This window comes from Neopsephotus bourkii, unplaced genomic scaffold, assembly GCF_033783945.1.
Source record: "Neopsephotus bourkii isolate Nb327-2 ecotype Australia unplaced genomic scaffold, CSIRO-AGI_Nbou_v1 NB_1249, whole genome shotgun sequence".
Classification (NCBI taxonomy): Eukaryota; Metazoa; Chordata; class Aves; order Psittaciformes; family Psittacidae; genus Neopsephotus; species Neopsephotus bourkii.
In genome coordinates this window covers 13,445-28,478 of record NW_026901734.1, presented here as the reverse complement: position 1 = coordinate 28,478, position 15,034 = coordinate 13,445, and the positions used below count along the sequence as shown (strand labels likewise).

The 15,034-nt window shown below is 50.8% G+C and overlaps 1 protein-coding gene across 1 annotated transcript; it reads left to right on the top strand.

The window, feature by feature from the left end:
* The first annotated feature begins 2,900 nt into the window (after positions 1–2,900).
* On the top strand, positions 2,901–14,331 carry LOC133218384 (heat shock factor protein 5-like). The gene is made up of 7 exons (XM_061364753.1): positions 2,901–3,065; positions 8,180–8,945; positions 9,940–10,305; positions 12,157–12,251; positions 13,038–13,394; positions 13,479–13,614; positions 14,267–14,331. The coding sequence occupies exons 1-7, from the start codon at positions 2,901–2,903 to the stop codon at positions 14,329–14,331; spliced, it is 1,950 nt and encodes a 649-aa protein (XP_061220737.1).
* Positions 14,332–15,034: the final 703 nt, after the last annotated feature.

The following is a 15,034-nucleotide window of genomic DNA, read 5'->3' as shown; positions in this document are numbered from 1 at the left end:
ACTAAGCCTAAGGTGCCAAGACAGAAAGCTGGTGCTGGGCATCAGCTATACATGGTGCCCTCCGCAAGTGACACCAACATGGCAAATCCACCCTTGCTTAGCCGTGCAAACCTCCACCTGTGTACAACCACATAGGGCAGTGCTCTTAGACACACAATAAATCAGGTCACTAAGTGCGAATGTCCAGACCCTTTTCCTAAGCCTAATGTGTTAGGACAGAAACAAGGAGCTGAGCATATCCCACACATTGTACCCCCCGGAACAGTGCCACCAACATGAATATCCTCAATTCCTTATCCACCTAAAAATCCATCCATGTAAAGCCTCACAGGGCAGCACTCTCTGGTGACCGAGATACCAGCTCCCTAAATGCAAATGCCCAGATCCCAGTGCTAAGACTAAGGTGCCAGGACAGAAAGCTGATGCCCAGCATATACATGGTGCCCTCCGCGACAGTGACACCAACATGGCAATCCACCCTTTCTTAGCCATGTAAACCTCCATCTGTGTACGACCTCACGGGCAGCACTCTCAGATGCTCCATAAACAAGGTCCCTAAGTGCAAATCTCCAGACCCTGCTCTTAAACCAAATATATTAGGAAAAAACAAATAGCTGGGCATGTTCTACACCGGGTGCCCTCTGGACCACTGCCTCCTATATAGAATCATAGAATAGTTAGGGTTGGAAAGGATCTTAAGATCACCCAGTTCCAACCCCCTGCCATGAGCAGCGATGCCTCACACTTGACCGTGTCACCCAATGCTCTGTCCAACCTGGCCTTGAACACTGCCAGTGTTAGACCATTTACCACTTCTTTGGGCACCCTGTGCCAGTGTCTCACCACCCTCATAGTAAAGAACTTGTTCTTTATACCTAACCAGAACTTCCCCTGTTTAAGTTTAAACCCATGACTCCCTGTCCTATCACTACAGTCCCTAATGGAGAGCCCCTCCCCAGCATCCTTATAGGCCCCCTTCAGATACTGGAAGGCTGCTATGAGGTTTCCACGCAGCTTCCCTTCTCCAGACTGAACAGCCCCAACTTTCTCAGCCTGTCTTCATACAGGAGGTGCTCCAGATCATCCTTGTGGCCTCCTCTGGACATGCTCCAACAGCTCCATGTCCTTCTTATGTTGGTGGCACCAGATCTGGACTTAACCACTTTTTGTTGCATAATGTTTCAAGAACAGTACTACTGCTGTACCTAAGTGCATTATAAATGCTATCAGTGTTAGTCTCATCCCTTCTATAGCTTAGTACTGTGTTCCCCTTTTTGCTTTCATTGAGCAGAGACCTTCACTGAACCATCCATAACAATGCTTGCTTTAACAAAAGTATTGTCTGTACCTATCACGCCTACCAAGCAGAATAAAGGCATTAACTATTGGTAAGGAAAAGCAGACACCTGCTTCTATTGACAGGGAAAACCAGATGCCTGATTCTACTGATAAGCAGCTATTGATAAGGAAAAGCAGATGCCTGAATCTACTGATAAGGGGGAGAAGCAGATGGTTTATGGCTGGGATAATGACCAAACCCTAAGGCCATACGTGAAGACTAAAAGGTGAAAAGTTTAAGAAGAGGAAGACTCATTTACTTCGTCTTGAGACCCCTGCCCACTACCAGAAGAGGCACTGTGGAGGCGCAAAGGACCTTCTAGCTCACTGTAATCCAAACTGGGGTAAGACATGAATATGTATAGGCATACTGTGCAACTGTATGAATATATATAACTTTAGAGAACAAATGTAGAGGGAAACAACACTGAGGGAAGCATGACTTTGAGGAATTATTCCCGTGCGTCTCAGCACTGAATAAAAAGCATACCTACTTTACAACTTTAACAAGTTGTGGAGTCAATCTGTGTATCGGGCACATGGGAAGGGTGACTTTCCTTCGCATCCCTCCCTTTCCCTTCTGATCCAGAACAACTTGTGAAGCCCTGGCATGCTTTGCAAGGCTGCTGGGCCATTAGGTGAGCCCCAGTTACACAACCGACTCCTTGGTAACCCCCAAACTCAGTGCTGAACTCTTCCAAGTCCTTCTACCCCTTCCAGCAAGGTTCTCCTACCATGTCCCCTTGGTCACTTGCACCTGAGGCTGGCTGTGCTCCCACCAGCACCTCTGAGGACCTGCTCCTTCCATCAGCTCATCCCAGTTCAGTGTCCAGGTGATGGTGTTTAAATCAGGGCAGGCTCCAGCCTATAAAACCTGGGCTGGGGAAAAAGAGTGGGTTTTTGTCTCAGCCAGGATCAGCCCTTATAGGAGTAGGTGGAGAGGGCAGCAGGGTATGTTTTCTTTTGGAAGGAAGAGCAGCAGCAGCTCAGCCTGGAGAAAGGCATGCTCTTTGTTGTGGTTGTTACCTTGTGGTAGAGCCCCATGTTGTTGTTGTTGACTGGTGTGTGACGGTTCCTTGGGCACCTGCTGGCATCACAGAATGGTTTGGGTTGGAGGAGACCTTAAAACTCTATCTTCCCTCTGGCAGGTTAAAGCCATTCCCCCTTGTCCAAAGCCCCTCTCCAGGGTCCCTGTAGCCCCTTTAGGCACTGGAGCTGCTCTAAGGTCTCTCCTTAAGAAGCCTTCTCCAGGCTGAACCAGCCCAGCTCTCTCAGCCTGGCTCCAGAGCAGAGCTGCTCCAGCCCTTGCAGCTCCAGGGATGGGGCAGCCACAGTTTCCCTGGGCAGCCCGTGCCAGTGCTTCACCACCCTCCTAGTGAGGAGTTTTTTCCTAGAGGCTGACCTAAATCTACCCTGTTTCCACTGGGAGCCATTCCCCCTCGTCCTGCGGTTGCCGTCCCTCTCCTGGCAGGGGGCACGCCTGCCCCCAGCCTTGTGCTGCCCGTTCAGTGGGGTGAGCCCGGTGCCCGCCCTGCCAGCACGGGACGCGTTGCACCGGCTCAATGCAAACACCGGGGCCCGTCCATGCTCCACAGAGCCCCGTGCACGCCGCGCCGTCGGGGCACGTCCCCGGCGGGTCTCCGCAGCGCACAGCCATTGGCCGCCGGTTCCCGCCGGGAAACGGTGACTGGCGCCTGCGCGCGCAGCCATTGGGAATCGAGCGCGCGGTGCGCGGGCCCGCGGGCACTCTGAGGAGAGCTGAAAACCACCCCGAGCAAAGCACCTCGCTGCTAACCCGAGGCTGTGTGTGCCGCAGCCGGCCCATGAGGTGCGGTGCGGGGGTTGGAAGCGTTTGCCTTGCCCTGAGGGACGGTGCTGGGTGTGCACAGCTGCCGGTGGTGTTCTTGCTCCTGTTACACTTTATTTCTCTACCTGTGATTAAGCTACGGTGACTCTCTCCTTCTGCCTGTGTGAGGCTTCAGTGAAACGACACAACTGCTACAAAGCAGTGTGCTGTTGTGCATCCCCCAGGATAGCACGGAGTTCTAGCCTGGTGGAGTTACCTGTGGTGTTAATTTCGCACACAAATCCACCTCCTGGGGCTGTGGCTGTTCGGGGACCGGGCCGGGTGGTTTTTTTCCCTGTGGCACTCGCTGTTAGCAAACTGAAAGCTATTTCTATGAGGGAGGTTTGGAATAAAGAAGCTTGTGCCTTGCTCCATAGGATGGGTTAGACTGGGAGAAGTTTCTGTGCTCAAAGCAGGAGCAGCTTCAGAGCTGGACTGTGCAGCTGAGGGAATGTGACCTTGTCCTTGGTGGGCAGCAAAGCACCACACAACTGCTTCCTCTATTCCACTTGCTCCTGCTGTGATAGGGAATGGAGGACTAAAGCAAGGAAGTGTGTGTGTGGAGGTGTGTGTCAAGATTAAAAAGAAAAAATGGTCTGAGAAGTGCAAGAACTGAAGAAAATAACACAAGTGAGGCAGAGGCAACCACTGGCACCTCCTGTGGGTAGGCTGATGCCAGTCTCTGAGCAGAAGATGAATAATCCTCCTAAAACCCTTCCTTTTCTCTCGTTGCTGAGCATGATCCCTGTTCTGGTAGCCTGGGTCACCTGCCTGGGGGTGTCCCCTCCCAGCCTGCTGTACACCCTGCAGCATTCCCTGTTGAGGCCTCAGCGCTGTGCAAATGCTGTTCAGCAAAAGCTGCATGGCTGTGTTGGGCTGTTCTGGTCAGAACTAAACCACAGCACCATGTGAGCTGCTGGGAAGGAAAGGAATTCTGCCCTGGCCAGGGGGAGCCCATTTGAGAGGAGACAAACGTCCCTCTGGAGGTGGTGGTGCCCCTGTGGGCAGGTGGTGCCAGGGCCTGTGGGCTCCAACTGGGGCGGGGGCGCTGTGAAGTGGGGAGAAAAGAATGCAGGAAGAAAAAAACCAAACCAAACAACTCAATAAAAATCAGAAAAAGAGAAAAAACAACCTGAAAAACTCAAAAAAAAAAAAGGGGGGGGGGGAGAGATAGCAAACCCACCTGCACAAAAAAACGAGCGCCTCTTTTTCTCCTTTTCCACAAACCTGAAAACCAAAAACATGTGCGTGTGCACACAGAGCAAAAAACAAACCGGGGGGAGCAAAATGTCCCAAACCAGTCAGGAAGGGTTTTGGGTGGAGAAGGGACAGGGGAGAAAAGTGGGGATGGTGGGGGAGGCAGTGTGGAAAACCCCACGAACCAGAAGAGGGGGGAAAAAGGGAGGGGGGAAGTGGAAAAAAATACGGATAAAATCCAGCAACATATAAACAAAATAATAATAAACTATGGTGGAGTGTGGAGGAGAGGAGAAAAAAGGCAGGGTAGGGAAACTGGAAAAAAGAGAGCCCCCACCAACTGGTAGAGATAAAAAGGTGGGGGGGAGGGAAAAAAAGGGGGTTAAAAAATGGAGAGGAAAAAAGAAGTGGAAAAAAATCCTGGAAAAAAAAGAACCCGGAAAAAAAAAAACAAGGGGGGGGGGAACCCGAACAAACAGAAACTCCACCCAAAACCCTACGGCAGCTTGGAGCAAAATCCCAGCCAAAATAAAAAGGGGGGGGAGGAATAACCCCAACACTGTGGGGAAGAAATCAACCAACTTGGGGGGGGCGGGGGAAGGTGGGGAGGGGGAAATTTCGGCGGGAGAAGGGACGGGGGAGAAAAGTGGGAGGGGAGACAGGGGATGGGCTGTGTGGAAAAACCTCACCAACCAGAAGAGAGGAGGGGGGGCGGTGTGAAAAAGTGGATAAAATACACTGATAAAAAATATAGATAAAATCCAGCAAAATATAAATAATCGTAATAAAAAACGGAAAAAAGGAACAAAGAAAAACAAAACGCAAAAAATACTTGGGGGTAAGAAACACCAGAATAAAAACCCCCAAAACTTAACAATCCCAGAAACCCAACAAAACCCACACCACCTGCCCCCCCTCAAAAAACACCCAAAACAAACAAAAAGCACTAAACTAGGGAAACCCAGCAAAAGAAAAGGAAAGGGGGGGGGGGGGGGGGAGTGGAGTGGAGGGGAGGAAAAAGTAGAGGGGAGGAAAAAGGCAGGGGGAGTGAGTCAAAAAAAGAACCCCCCTTCACAACAGGTGAAAAAAATGGTAAATGACAGGGGGAGGGGGAAGGACTGGGGGGGGGTGGAAAAAATCTTGAACAGAAAAAGGTGGAGAAAAAATCCAGGAAAAAAAAAAGGAACATGGAAAAAAGAAAAAACCCAACCAAACAAAAACTGCACCCAAATCCCCACACCAACTTGGGGAGAAAAACCCAGCCAGGAAACAGTGGGAGAGAGAAAGGGAGGAGGAGTAAAATGCGGGGGGGGGAAGTCTGGGAAAAAAGCGTGGAACAAAAAACACTATGGAAAAGAACTGGGGGTAGGGAACGGAAGGAAAAAAAATCCCCGAACAACTCTGGAGGGAGAGAGAAAAGAGAAACCTGTGGGGAAAATATAATTTAAAAAAGGGGGGTGGGGGGGAGGTGGAAACGGAAGCAGGAGGGGAACTGGAAGGGGGAAAACGTGGGGATAAAATAACCGTGGGGTTAACGAAAACCATGGGGAAAAACCTAGGGAGAAAAAAAAGAGAGGGGCTGCCACCCAAATGGATTGCCCTGTTGGTGGCACTGTTGCAGAGAGCGCCATTTGTAGCTGATGCCCAGCACCGTCTCTCTGTCCTGGCACCTTAGGCTTAGCGTCAGAGTCTGGACATTCACGCTCAGGGAGCTGGTGTCTCGATCACTGAATAGTGGTGTCCAGTGAGGCTTTAGAGATGGAGTTTGATGCGAGTTAAGTAAGTGAGGCTATCCATGTTGGTGGCACCCTTCCAGAGGGCTCTCTGTGTAGAACGTGTCCAGCTATTTGTTTCTGTCCTAAGGCGTGAGGCTTAGGAGCAGGGTCTGGATATTGGCACATAGGGACCTGGTTTATGGGGTGTCTGAGAGTGCTGCCCTGTGTGGTTTAGGTGGCTAAGCAAAGGCGGATTTCCATGTTGGTGTCAGTGGTGAGGAAGGCACCATGTTTACGTGATGCCAAGCACCAGCTTTCTGTTTCTTATGGTATGCTGAGCATCATAATTTGGATGTTTGCACTTTGGGAGATGTTTTGTTGATCATCAGAGAGTGCTGTTCAGTGAGGCTTTACAGGGAGGGGGTTTTACGTGTGTAAGTAAGTGACGATACCCATGTTGGTAGCACTGTTCCAGAGGACTCCCTGTGTAGAACATGTCCAGTTACTTGTTTCTGTTCTAACACGTTAGCCTTAGGAGCAGGATCTGGACATTTCCACTTAGGGAGCTTGGCTCTGTGGCACTTGAGAGTGCACTGGGTAGGCAGCACGCAGATGCACTTCTATGTGGCTAAGCAAGGCTGGATTCCCACGTTGGTGGCCCTGTTCCCAAGGTATACCTGTGTAGGTGATGTGCAGCGTGAGCTTTCTGTCCTGGCACACCGTGTGTCCATGATCCAGGCCACCTGTCTGCATTCAGCAGAGGGGCAGAACGCAGATGGTGCTTTTGGTGGCAAATAAGGTCTCTTTGCCGTGTTGGCGGCACCCTTCTGCAGGTTTCCCTGTGTAGGTGATGCTCAGCGACTGCTTTCTGTCCTGGTGCTACGTGCTTGGGAACAGCAGCTGGATGTTGGCACTGTGGAGCCGTGCTCCAGCACACCAAAGTGATGCAGCAGAGGGTCAGTACGGCAGTGGTGTTTAAGGTGGCAAGGCAAGGGCAGATTGCCATGCTGGGGGCACCTTTCTGGAGGTCCCCATGTGTAGGAATGAAGTTGATATTTCCATTACTCCTCATAAACCCCAGTGGATTATTTTCGGTGGGCTTCAGCTACAGAATGAGCAGTGAGAAGAGTGGGAGCAGGGTGCTCACAAGTGGGCTTTGTTACCCTTAGCAGGCACCAGAAGGTTCTCTGAAGCTGCTGATTGTTCTGGGAGAGTTGGGCTTGGAGAGGAAGGTGTGCAGGGAGCTGGGTTCATTTTATTGTGTTGTTTTCTGAGAGGAAAACTGTGAGTTGAATTTGTCTTTCCTTTGGGAAGAAAGGAGTTTTTGTTTCGTTGGAGTGCTGGGGTCTGCTGATGTACATGGGCTTCTCTTTGGCTTCTCCACTTGCTGCCTTGAGCCCTCTGTGTGCTTATGAGGGAGAGTTTAGTGCTGCCTTCTTCCTTGAGGTCTAAGAACAACAGCCCGGCAGAGAAAGGAAAAGTGCAAGGAATTTGCTTGCTGCCCTTAGAGTGGTATGCAGAAAGAATGTTGGCTCTTTTCTGAAGGTGTTAAACCTCTGAAGAATTAGTTTGACCTGGCATGAAGGGAACGGTGGAATAAGGGATGGATACTGTCCTGGTTTTGGCTGGGCCAGAATTGATTCTCTTCCTTACGGCTGGCGCAGTGCTGTGTACTGCCTTGGTTCTCGGAAGCACGCTGGTAGCACACGGCTGTTTTAGCTGTTACTGAGTAGCACTTCGGCTGAGCAAGGACTTTCCAGTCTCTCCTGCTGTGCCAGTGAGGAGGGGCAGGGGAATCCTGGAGGAAGCAGAGCCAGGACACCTGGTACATAAAGTGGGGGGAGTCAGCCGGAAGGCGCAGGTCGCCCCTCGGGTCAGGCTGGGTACCGCTGAGCGGGTGCTGAGCAGTTGCGTTGTGCATCACTGCTGGTTCGCGTTTCCCTTTTCCCTGTCTAGTTCTAGAGGAGCAAAGTTTGTTGGAGAGCTGGGATGAGCTGTTGCTAGTGATGAGATTTGAGCTTTTGTCTTGTTGCTGCAGGTTTGTTTTTGAACTTCTTGTCCTGATTTTGTTCTTGGGGCTGAGGGAGCGGGGAGCGGCCGAGGGGACCGGCGGGGCTGGGGGACCGGGGAGCCGCTGCGGGCCCGGCGGGCTCTGGCGGTGCTGCGGGTGCGGCTGTGCCGAGGGCGAGGCGGGGCCGGGGCCGGCGGGCAGCGCTGGCTGAAGCCGGTCCCGTGCCGGGCGGCGCGCGGGCCGGTGTCGCTTCCCCAGCGCGGGCCGACGGGGCCGGGCGTTGCCCAGCGGCCGGTGGAGCGAGAGCGGCCGGTGCGTCCGTTGTCGGAGAGCGCCATGGAGGGCCAGCGGCTGCCTGGCGCTGTCAACCCCAGCCACTTCCCGGCCAAGCTCTGGCAGCTGGTGAACAGCCCGCGCTGCGGCTCCGTGCGCTGGGATGCCCGTGGCGAGGGGCTGCTCATCGACCAGCGGCTCTTCGAGCGAGAGCTCCTGGGCGCGGAGGCGGCCGGGGACGGGGCGGCGCTGGCCGCCGAGTTCTTTAAGACCAAGAACTTCGGCAGCATCATCAGACAGCTGAACCTGTACGGGTTCCACAAGCTGGGGCCGGGGCCCGGGCCCCTGCAGGACCCGGCGGGGGGCGATTGCGGCAGCTCCGCCGGGGCCCTGCTCCACTTCTACAGCCCCAATTTCCGCCGCGACCGCCCCGAGCTCCTCGTGCACCTCAAGCGCCGGACGAGCGCCAACAAAGCGAAGCTGGCGGCCGGGCTGGAGCTGCCCAGCCGCCCGGCCCAGCTCTCCCAGTGCTCGCCCTCGACGCTCGGCGAGGCTGCCAGACCCGGTGAGCTGGGGTGGCCCCGGGCTGCGGGCCGAGAAGCACTGGGTGCTCTGGGGTTTGGCGACCGGCTGCCCTGCACGGAGCAGGGTTGCCTGACCTTGCTGGTGGCCGCTCAGCTCCGCCGGTGCGGGAAAGCCGTTGTTGTTCGTGCAGGGAGATGCGGTGCCAGCAGGCACGGGGAGCGAGGTTCGCGGGTGGTTCGCTCTGCCCCTCGGCTGCACGACAGCCTCTGTCGGGGGCTGCAGTAAGCGCACCCTCACCCTGTCTCTGTGGAGCTGGCACAGCCCTACCAGATGACCGTTACTTCTCCTTGAAGGGTTGCTCCATAAGCTGTCGTTAAATCTGTGGGAAGCGATGGGTAACCGACCGTATGAGGGCAAGTACCATTCCATGAAACCATAACTGACTGAGAGAGGAAACCAGGGAAGACGAAAGGGAATATCTTGGAAGTAACAAAATGGCAAAGTCTGAGTGTTTAGGTTGAGCTACCTGGGAAAAAGCTGGCTTTGGTTTTGTTTTCCTTGACAAGCTGAATGACTTGTCATCAAGTGCTCTCAGAGTCACGTGTAGGATTTGGACATTGCCCTTGCCTTGGCTGCCTGTGTGCTGTCAGCACTGGAGTTTGGTAGAGCCCTGCTTCACCATTCCCCCTTCATTTTACCTTACTGCTTGCGCCGGTTTAGTCAGCTCCTGCCCATTTTGATTTGTAATAGCACATTTCTGAGCAGCGATCACTTGCTCCTGAGGGTTTCAGGAGGCTGAGTGCTCCAGAGATGTCTGTGTGTTGGCGCAGCACTGATGTTCCTATGTGTTCAGGTGGTAGTGCTACAGCGGTTACTCTATGTTTAGGTGTAATAATAGAGTCTGTTTCTGGATTAAGAATATTGGAGCAAAGGTGGTCTTCCCAGGGAATGTTGTGGAGTCTTGGCTCCTCATCCTGCCTTTCAGGGCTAGTGAAAACTCCTTCCCTTAGTCCTTGTTTCCCTTTGTTTTGCAGGACTGGTGACTTCAGGAGAGGCTCCACAACCTTGTCCAGACAGCTGCTTTCCTAGCTGCAACAGAGCGGCCTCATGCCAGAACCACCCTGCTTTCCAGGAAACAACTTCCCAGCAGCCTCCGGCCCCTTCCAGAACATGGCAGGGTTCTGTTGGGTCGCTGCCAGGGCACTGGGCTTCCCCAGCTTTCCCAGGCCAGGGGGCTCCCTTTCCTGTCCTCAACACGTGCTGCACCGAGGTCACGTACACTCTCCAGACCGTGTGCTCCCTTCTGCCACTTCAGCGATGGGCTCCAGCTGGTGCTGCCCTTCCAGAACACGGCAGCTGCGCATCTCCAGGGCAGTGCTTACAAGGCCGGGATCCAACACGTACGGCAAAAGTTCTCCACTTGCTGCTCGAGAAGTTCCTGCAAAGTGGTGCATGAAATGTTTTTCCCCAGTGCTCTGCCACTGCGTGTGTATCTGACGTGTGTGCTTGCAGTGAGATGTGTGTTCCCTGTCCGTTACTTGCTACCAGCCGGTGACAGAATGTGCTTTAGCTGCTCATTCCTTCTGGCTCTGATGAGATGAACTGTATCAGAGACAGAAGAGCTTAGAAATGCCTTCTCTGCAATGAGCAGGGAAGGACAAAAGTGTGGGGGTGATGCAGGTGTGTGTGGAATCTTGATTCAGCTGGAAGAGCTGAAGTATTACAAATGAATTGGCCCCTTTGCCGGCCAAACCCATCAGTGGGATTTCCACAGGTGCAGCTTTTCTTGCTGTTAGATCAGGCACTGCTGCAGTTGGCAAAAAAACCCAAGAAAAGGTGTTCTGAGTGCAAAGCATTCCTTTTGTGCACCGTTCCGCACTTCAGACCCATTCAGAATTGGTCTCCAGGCTGGGCTGCTACACGGGTATGTTTGTTCTCCTCCCCTTGATGTACAGGCATTACAGCACGTTTGATTCACGAGCTGCTTTCCGTATAAGCTCTACTAAGTGCAAGAGTTGTGCAATTTCTACTTGTAGCTTTTTATAGCCTGTGATCTGGACTTTGTGTTTTACACTTGCCTCCTGTTTCACAAGTGCTTTTTCCCTTTGGGTTCTTCCTTTTCTTCTCTTAGGAGCTAGGCTCTTTGTACTACATGTTTGTTTCCTTAGGATCACTCCAGCAGGTTACAGCCAATCTCTGCTTTGCTCTCTCACCCTGTTTTTACAGTAGCCCTTTAGGTTTCTTTGGGGGTTTTCTTGGGTTTGTCAACATGCTTTGGCGTTCCGAGGGACTGAGGCCCAGGTATCATGAGATTTTTGGCACATTGCAGATCTGTAATATGTTTGCAGGTCACAGAGTGTTCTTCTGAAAGATGTCCAGATTTCATCCTAAGGTTGCTCACAATAAGCTTTGGAAGTAACAGGAGTCAGACACGTGTCTCGTGCTGCTGTGGAAGGATGTCCACGAGCTCGCTCCATGTTGTTTAGCTCTTGTGTTTGTTGCTCCAAACTGGACAAAAGTTCCTCGATTTTGTATGAAAAAGGGCAATTGGTATAGGGATTAAAATCCATATTGGTTATCATAGCAACTGTCTCGTGAGGAATCCCGGGTAGGTGTCAGGCGTTGCAAGGAAACGGGTCTGATCACGTGGCCGTCTCAAGTCACACTTGTACCATTTAATTACTGTGAACATTGGCCAAGATTTGATTTCATCAAGGATTTCTCTCTCGCCCAGAAGGACTGCAGATTTTACAGATTGTCTGTCCTGCCAGTAGTGCCTTTCCTTGTAAGTTCTGTCTGCGTGTCACCAGAACCTGAGACCCGCAGAAACTGCTTCATCTACAGAGCTGCTTTTTGGAATAAGATCCCATTTTCATTCTGGTGTGTGTGTGTGAACATGCAGGCCCTTCCTTTGTGAATCCCCTTTCTGTGGTATGTCGTGTTGAGACAGTCAAGCAGCCAAATCAAAAAGGTGATATTAAGACAGAGAAGAGTGAATATGAAGATCGTGTGTGTGTGTGTGTGTGTTGGTTAATTCTACAATACGTATGTTTGAAATATGTCTACATACTTTAGGAGAAATATGTTTTAAGGTGGAGAACTCAGTCTTACAATCAGTGGGGAGGTCATAATCCATTTCAGGGAGTTAGCTTACGGAGTGGTTACTGCAGTGTTTAATGCAAGTAAGCAATAGAACTGTGCACCCTGGGCAGCAGTTCTGGCAGTCTGATCCCTGTGTTTGAATTTTGCAGTCACCCTGCAGTGTTCACCCCCTGCCCAGGGAGGACCTCTGACTCTCAGCGCCAGTGCTGCGGCTGCAGCGTCCACCGACTGTGTCTTTGTGCAGGTGAGTGCAGCGCACAGAGAGCAGGGGGAAGGGAGGAGAGCCCACGCATGGACCGCAGGGTTCTGGGCTTGCGGCAGGAAGGAGAAAAGTTTGGCACTGGATCTGCTGTAGAAAGGGAAAGTAGCGTGGTTTGCCAATGCCCATTTCAAAGCACGGCTTTGAAACATGAAAGGGGCAGTGCTGTAACACAGGTAAGGTTTCAGGGCAGCGGCATAGTGGGTGTCCTCATCGGCGGAGTGTTTTTTTTTTCCTGTAAAAGTGTTACATTTGACTTCACCATAATTCGCTTTAGTTCCTGAGTCTCCATTTGTCTTTGAAGGAAGCCCTTGCCTGCACAAAATGGGATTCTTTAATGTTATGATACTGGGAATCAGCTCCACTTCTGTGCCCCAGACAGCTTGTGGCAGTCTTGAGTTTCATTGGATGCATGAGAAGAACCAAGCTGGCTTTTGGAATTGGCCCCAGCTCAGAGCTGTCCTATCTAGGAGAGCTTCAGTGCTTCCTGTCAATGCTTGCTAAAATTCTGGTGGAAATTGCACCTCACTGGGTGGCCTGGCTTATCAAATAGCAAAAGAACCTCAGTAAAAATGACAGGGTTTCCTTGTGCATTCCAGCAGCATGGAGATCCTTCTTGTCCCCAGAGGGGATAAGCAAAGCAAACTCTGCTGTATGTGCTGAACAAGGGTTGGCCTGCACAGTCCTCAGAAGCAGTAAAATCCATCAGCCATGACTGAAAATGGTGGTGATTTTTTGATCTGGAAATTCCCTGTATTTTGTTTCTCACAGAGTCCTGAAGTGCAGCCACCTGCAGCTGAATGCCTGCCCTCTGACGGAGCACAGCACGCATCTGAGGATGAGGACAAGTTGCCGGAATTAAGTTACGAAGATGTGTTTCAGTTTTTCAGTGAGATGTATGCATCACGCAGCGCTGATGCGGTGACACTGAAGGCTGCAGAAAGCTGGAATGGAGAGCTGTTTGAAAGCTGCCACAATGCGGCCATAGGAAGCGCAGCTGCTGCTGACACGGCACAAGACTTTGTGACCACCCAGAGAGCCCCTGATGAACAGCGAGAAGAGCTGGATCACAACCCAGCTCAACCATCCAAAATGTTTGTTCTGGAAGGACTGTTTAGTGCAGAGCAAGTAAGTGCTAAATGGAGGTAAAACTCCCTGGGAAACTGTTGAGTGGTCTTTGGGTTTGTTTCATTTTTTTGTGTTTATTTAAAGGAGAATGGGAGTCTTAAATGCGGAAAGGTGACAGGAGAGCTGACTTTAGGAACTGAGGTGGAGAACAAAGCTGCAGAAGAGGCAGGGTCTCCTGCAAAGCCTCAGTGCAGGAAGAGAAGACGCAGCTCAGAGCAGGGTAAGATGCTACATTTTTTAGAGGTGGGCAAGACAGGTGCTCTGAAACTCTTTTCGGGAAGGGTAGATCACAAGAGCTGAGTTATTGTCTGCAGTGTAAGTACCTCCCCGGGCCTTCAGTTCAACTATTGCACTCGTACGAGCTCTTGGCGTACTTGCCCACACGCTTCTATACGTAAGCTGGTGCTGAGGACTCCTAGGTGGACAAGGGAATAAATTCTATGCGTCAATAAAAGCTGAAGATGTGGGAGTCGTGCCAGAGCCCCGCATGTCACAGTACACAGCACTGAGATGCAGGCTGTGGATATGTTTGCTGGAGGGTGACAATACCACAAAGGGAACACTGACTAATGAGGTGACTGTTGAAGTAAGAGGGGAAAACCCCACCATGCTGCCGAAGTGAGCGCACGAGTGCAACCTTTCTGGCTCAGATCACTAAAGAAGTTTCACACCAGCCTGCTGATACATGTGCTGCATCTGTGTGCACAGCACCTGTGTGCTGCAACACAGGAGAAAAACAGCCTCTGATTTTCAAGTCGCAGGCCGCCTTTGGCCGGATTTGACTGTCCCTGATGGCAGCAGAGTTGCTGTGCGTGCTGCCAGGTGAGCCACAGGCAGGGCCTGATAATTCCTCGGTGTTGTTTGCTTCCTAGATCGCCACGAGCCGGAAAGCGGAGCCTGGAAGCGGGGCTGCTTCTGGAGGGAGACACCAGAATGAGGAGCGTGGGAACAGGCGGAGCAGCTGCCGGCTGGTTCCCTCCTGCGAGTCCGGCAGCAGCGCTCGGTACAGAACTGGGGCCCGGGTTCAGGGTCACACCTCTTCTGTTCTGTTTCCTAACTGTGAAGTCATTGATAGCTTTATTCATCAATTTATCTGTTATTTATAGCTTTATTCCTAGATTTGTATCTTATTTATAGCCTTATTTATAAATTTATGTCTTATTTCTAGGTTTATTCCTAAATTTCTATCTTATTTTTAGCCTTATTTATAAATCTATGGCTTATTTATAGCTTTATTCCTACATTTCTAAATTATTTATAGCCTTATTTATAAATTTATAGTTAATTTATAGTTTATTCCTCAATTTATATCTTATTTATAGCTTTATTTAGAAATCTATACGTTATTTATAGGTTTAGTCTTAAATTTTTATCTCATTAATAGCCTTATTTATAAATTTATAGCTTATTTATAGCTTTATTCCTAAATTTGTCTCTTATTTATAGACTTGTAAATTTATATCTTATTTATAGACTTATTTATAAATTTCTTGCTTATTTATAGCTTTATTCCTAAATTTCTATCTTATTTATAGCCTTATTTATAAATTTATAGCTTATTTATAGCTTTATTCCTAGATTTGTCTCTTATTTATAGCCTTATAAATTTATATCTTATTTATAGCCTTATTTATATATTT

What these genes read in the sequence shown, in the direction of transcription:
- LOC133218384 (XM_061364753.1), top strand. Translation starts at nt 2,901, where the DNA reads ATGCAAACACCGGGGCCCGTCCATGCTCCACAGAGCCCCGTGCACGCC. An exon ending in GACTGTTTAGTGCAGAGCAA is followed by an intron (nt 13,395 to 13,478) that starts GTAAGTGCTAAA and finishes GTTTATTTAAAG; the next exon opens with GAGAATGGGAGTCTTAAATG. An exon ending in AAGACGCAGCTCAGAGCAGG is followed by an intron (nt 13,615 to 14,266) that starts GTAAGATGCTAC and finishes TTTGCTTCCTAG; the next exon opens with ATCGCCACGAGCCGGAAAGC.